General features: G+C 36.6%; 1 protein-coding gene across 1 annotated transcript in view; it reads right to left on the bottom strand.

The window, feature by feature from the left end:
* The window catches only part of LOC118332659, a 6,356-nt gene extending 709 nt beyond the window's left edge, over positions 1 to 5,647 (bottom strand). Inside the window, exons 1-8 of the mRNA XM_035668057.1 lie at positions 5,521 to 5,647; positions 3,311 to 3,349; positions 2,123 to 2,347; positions 1,736 to 2,014; positions 1,198 to 1,476; positions 876 to 1,100; positions 274 to 390; positions 3 to 193 (exon numbers count right to left, since the gene is read on the bottom strand). Coding sequence (XP_035523950.1) covers positions 3 to 193; positions 274 to 390; positions 876 to 1,100; positions 1,198 to 1,476; positions 1,736 to 2,014; positions 2,123 to 2,347; positions 3,311 to 3,349; positions 5,521 to 5,551 — 1,386 coding nt within the window. The 5' untranslated portion in view covers positions 5,552 to 5,647. The remainder of the gene's footprint in view (positions 1 to 2; positions 194 to 273; positions 391 to 875; positions 1,101 to 1,197; positions 1,477 to 1,735; positions 2,015 to 2,122; positions 2,348 to 3,310; positions 3,350 to 5,520) is intronic.

The raw sequence follows: 5,647 nt of genomic DNA, 5'->3' as shown, positions 1-5,647 counted from the left end.
CCCTCCACCCCCAGGGTGTGGTACACCTCAGCTTTCATTTCCCCTTTCTTCAGTGGTTCATATTCACCCTCTTTCCTCTCTGTGCGCGGTGCTTCTGGGTTAAGGGTGTCGTACTCGCCGCCCGTTCTTTTTTGGAGCGTCTCATATTTGTCATCTCCTCGTGACTTCATTGCCACATCCTCGTATATTGGTCCTTATTAAAAGAAAAGAAGTGCTATGTGATGCCTTCAGTGTGCTTACGAAAAAAGTGGAAAACAAGTAGTAGTTACTTACCGCTGGTGTTTCTCTTCTTATACCACATATAAAAAGCTCCAGCTGAAATTGTCAAACCTAGAACCACCAGCACGATTACCACTACTACCACTAGAATGGTTGTGATCGGAGGTTTATCTGAAACAGAGACAGAACATACATAACATATCATGAATATGAAATCTCTGTGGCTGTGACACTGCAAAGGTTCATTAGTTAAATTAACATTAGCAACAGGCCCAATAATCCATAGCCAAACTGCAGTCGCACTGGAGGGTTACTCCAGTGATTTAGTATTACACTTCCACAAAGTTGGGGCAATGTCATTAAAAAATTGATGCAGCAGATGCAGAGATATCGTGACTTTAAAGTTAAAGTACAGCAGAAGATCCAAAAACACTGTATCTTGCATCATTTAGATAGACCCTACTTGCCAGAGTTTAGATTAATCCTGACAACATCATCAGGGTTAATCTCTCCAGTCACAAATTACATTATACAACTGTTCTGACATGCAACGACTTGTAGTCATGATAACTAAATGTTAACATAATGTTTATTAATTTATTGTCTGTATGAGAAAGTGTCAAAGTTCATTAGCAGGAACAAAAGCAGGAACTCACAAACGTGACTGTTGCTGAGAAAAGTCATCCCGTCACTGAACACAGCTCTACACCCATAAGTACCACTTTCTGTTGGCATCATGTATCCTTTGTTTTGCTCGAGAAATTGCCATCGCTGGCCATCATCTTTCTTGTGGTACCAATTATAGGAGATAACACTGGGACAATGTAAACAATCACATGACATGCCCATGTTTGCTGAGAGAACTGCCTTCATAGGAGCCTCTGAAAAAGGACACATGAGAAGGACAATTAAAGATGTCTGTTCATTCAGTACACCAGCAGTCGCTGCAGTCAAACAGCGTTGTTTGGATATGCATACCTTGGACAAACACTTCTTGATCATCAGAGACCACTTGGTACGGGGATCCACTAGTGCGGGCCACGTATGTGAAGATGGCCTCACACTTATAATGTCCCCGGTCAGATTCTGTCACATTAGAGATTGTGTGGGTAAGTTTGGCACTTGGGAAAATCGTTGCACCGTTTTTGTAGAAAACAGTGCGAGTGATCTGATCTGTGCCCCAGACAAGGCACGACAGAGTGAGACTTTCCCCAGCTACAGCAGGCAGGGGATCCATCTCCAGCGATACTTCCTTCCCTGACAGAGGAAGATGAAGTGGATTAATTTACCCCTATAATTTAAATTATAAAAAATCTAAATAAGCTGGTGAACAAGCATTTAGCATTTAAAGAGCCAGATATAAGAGGTAAAAAGAGAGTAAATATTGGACTTAATATTTGCCAGGTGACACCAAATTAATGCTTATGTTGCTCCATAACTATTGGATGTATAGATAACTTATTTAGCGACATAAATGTTATAGTACAACAATGCATTATAATAACAGTAGGCCTACCTGAGGTCCTGACTATGATTTGGTTACTTCTTAGTTGTTCTTTACTATTAATGCACCAGAAAATGGTCTCGGGGACATTCAGTTCCCTGGGTTGAAAGACCACATTCTTACTGCTCTCCTCCAACCTCAACACAATCCTCTTTGTCTCCGTTCCCCTAAAGACCCGGCATCTCCATCCCTGCAGACCATCGTCATTCTCAAGCATCAGGATAACTGAACTGTGAGGCTGCATCACTGGCTGGCCTGTCAATATGGTGAGTGAGGCTCTGGGATGGTATTCTGAATGGTAAATAAATAGAATATACCATTATTTGTATGGATAGTGTATCTCCCATTATACCTTTGGGAGTTTGAACTCTAGTACTTGTGTTCATGTGGTACATTTACCCAGGACTTTGAGGGGGAGGCTGACACTTTTTTGCCCATTGCTTTCACACTGATAAGAGCCGTTGTTGTTGGAGGTAGCAACTGCTATCTTCCAGGTTTTGTTAATCTGCCGTTTGTCCAGATTGTTGTTGAAGTACCATTTCACGTTGCTCCCAGTTATGTTGTCACAGCTCAAATAAAGTAAGTCCCCAGAGAAAATCTGCTTTAAATTTGGTAATATGGAAACTAAGGAGGCAAGGAGGGACAAAGGAAAAGACGACATACAGTTAAGCATAGGCATTCTGACACCTGGTGCAATTTATGTCATTTCAAGAAACTACAAAGGGCTGTTGTACATGGTTATTGCTGCCACCTATGGACATTATGAAACGTCATTCTTCTCTTCCACTACATCGCACAGGCAAATATTGCACTGTTTACTCAACTACATTTCTTTAGCTTTAGTTACATGTCAGATTATATATTTTTTCTGTCTAATGTGTACGCCCAAATTTGATGATTTTGAATTTTTCGGATAAACTGAAGGGTTGACTGTTCCTTTATGGGTTGAGAAATGTCTCCTACGTCTTAATCTAAACAATCTCCTCTTGTATTAGTTGTAATGTCACAAAACTGGAAACAGGGCTGTTTTTCTAAGCTTATAAAAAGTTGACTTAGCTAATAAAAAGTTGACTTTTTATAGACAGATATAGATACATGGTTCTCACAGAACAATGACGCTACAAACATGTGATGATCTTATAGATATGATGCATTGCTGTAGATTAAACAACCCAACAGTGTATAAAGTATTATGTATGTTATAAGTAATGATCTCATCCTTAAACATCTACAGCAGTAAAATGCAACACACACATTGATGCAGCAGTAATATTATTCGATTTATCGGGACAGATAAATTATCGGCCTATAATGGGAAATTTATATTATAAATTATCAGGATAATTCAATTGCAGCTGATAAATTATTAGTTGAAATTAGTAACATGTTTGAAGAGTCAGACTGTTTGTTGTTGTGTTAACAGAGATTTCAGTTAGATTTGGTTGCAACAGAGCTATAGAATATTAAATCATCAATCTTTGCTCACTACATTGCAGCCTTTCTTACCCTCAGGTGTGCACGAACTACAGGTTCAACAAACTTTTTTAAAATACAAAAATATGGAGGATTGCACATGTGTGAACTTACCTGTTGGCTTTGGCTGACATCTTGCCAGGACCACAAATGCTGTAACAAAATTCAAACATTTTTTTTTTTTTTTAAAAATACAAAACTATGACTGAGGGCAAGTCAAAACAAGTTCAAGTTTTTTCTTTTTGGTCACATCTTCAAGTATTGTACAAACAATGTGTCCAGAGCTGTGATGTTTTTTTGTTTGTTGTTTTTTTTTTCAGTTAAAGAAGTTAAAGTTTCTGTAGGTGGTGCTATTTTATTTTGTCTGTTCAGCCACAGTGCCACTGCTCATGGAAGCCACACAGTTGTTTTTATTCAACCTGATATTTAGTTCTAAAGAATTTTTTAACCTTTCTGTTATGGCTAATAAATTGACAGTATAATTACATTACTTTACTGTCATTTGATACTTTTGTCCAAAGACACTTAAAATAAATTTAACCTGTAGTAAAGCTGTAAAGAAAAAGTTAACACTAAAATCCAAGAACTAAGAAGCTAAATTCCCTGCTTCATCTTGATCTCTTTAGTCTTCGAAACATTTCTTGGATTTCTGTCTATCACTTGTACCAAAGATCAACATACTATAGAATCAAAACACTGCTTGTTTTGTTTGCAAACAGTAGTTTCTATACATTTTATATCATCTTTGTTATTTGCACTCAAACAACAAAGAGAGGCCCGAAATCTGCACTCTTCTTATTTGCAGGGACCTTTGACCTCTGCCATTACTGCACCAAATTCAATTTTTTAATAGAATTGCGTTTTCATTTTAATTGTATATGAAGAGGTAGTTTAAGTTATTAAACAACTAGAAAAAATATAAAAATATAATAATTGTGCTGGCCAGATTATACTTTTTACATCATGCAGTGAAGTGACTGGAGAGAGGGCAGTTTGAGATCCCTGATCAACGGTAAAAAACGACTACGGACGGTAGCCTGTATATACACTGTGTGTACATATTATGTTATCTAGCTGTAGCTATACTCAAACCACTGTTATGCAGATAATAAAGTGTCACATATTGTGCTACAGTAGGTTTGTAGTATTTGGGTTCATTATTGCAATTTTTTTGTGTCATGCATCATCACTCTTTTATTCCAAAGACCCAAAGTTCACTAATATTACAGAATATTCATTATGTTTTACATAGTCAACTAAAATGAAATTCACTTATAATGCAGGACATTGTAATTATTGTAAGGACACATGTCCTTATAACATTTTCACGTTTAACTGGCGCAAATTTTTCCACAGCTAGCTTTAGGCTTAATGATATAATAATGATATAAAATATAAATATCTGAGCCTTTTCTTAGTATTTGTCATTTTATTATAATCACGTTTCTAAACAAAATGTTTAGCAAATGTGTAAAAGGTATTTCATTTATTTAGTATTATTTCACTTTATTTGGATAGTCCGTTTTAACTTCTAAGTGTTCCTTAATTAAGTTAATTGCTATTTGTGCTTTAGTTTTTGGTTCAGTAAATGTACATATTCCAGCTGATAGAGGGACAAAATGTTGATTGGCTCCATAACCCAGTTTCATGAAAACATTGGGCTTAAGGTAAAGATAATGTAAAGCCGTGATATTTCCACCCACCTACAAATGTGTGCAGAAAAATTACAAATACATTGCATGTGAAATTATAGAGTGCCAAACATATTTAGTTTTCTGATTTAGTTTTAACCTTATTCTGTCCTCTCCATAGATGATGGTGATGATAGATGAAAATTGACTTTTCAGCCAACGCCCTGCTCCTCTCACACTGATAGATCAGTGAGGGTTAAGCGCCTTGCTAAAGGGCACCTCAGTGATTTCTATGTAGAGAAAACTTTTACATGTTTGTTAAATGTTAAATGCAATACATTTTAGATAAAACTCAGCTAAATCTCAGAACATTTTAGTATGTTCTAACAATGTTAGAAATGGCACATAATTATATATTTGATTAATTGCCTCTATCACCAAGATCAGCAGCTACGGTTACTCCCCTCTACATTTCTGTGTTATATGCACATGTAGTAATGATGTACTGATGTTACATTCCATAATAAATACACAAAACATCTGTCTAAAAGCATAGTTAAATCTTACAAAATTCCAGCTGAAAAGCACGAGATAATTGGTAATAATAATTAATAATAACAAAAATTAACACATGACAATCCCATAAGCACCTTTAACCAAATCTTGGTTCATGTTTCACTGGAACCTTCTTACCTGCCAAGAGCAGCAAATGTCCTCCACTCATTGCCCTGCCAGTCAACACAGTCAAGAGAAACAACAGTGACTAAAGTGCTGGTAACTGACCGGGCTAACTGGCTGTTTCTAGTATTTAGTCATGTTG

Source organism: Morone saxatilis, unplaced genomic scaffold (genome assembly GCF_004916995.1).
Source record: "Morone saxatilis isolate NCDOM2014 unplaced genomic scaffold, NCSU_SB_2.0 Contig1, whole genome shotgun sequence".
NCBI lineage: Eukaryota > Metazoa > Chordata > Actinopteri > Moronidae > Morone > Morone saxatilis.
This window is presented reverse-complemented; position numbering and strand designations above follow the sequence as displayed.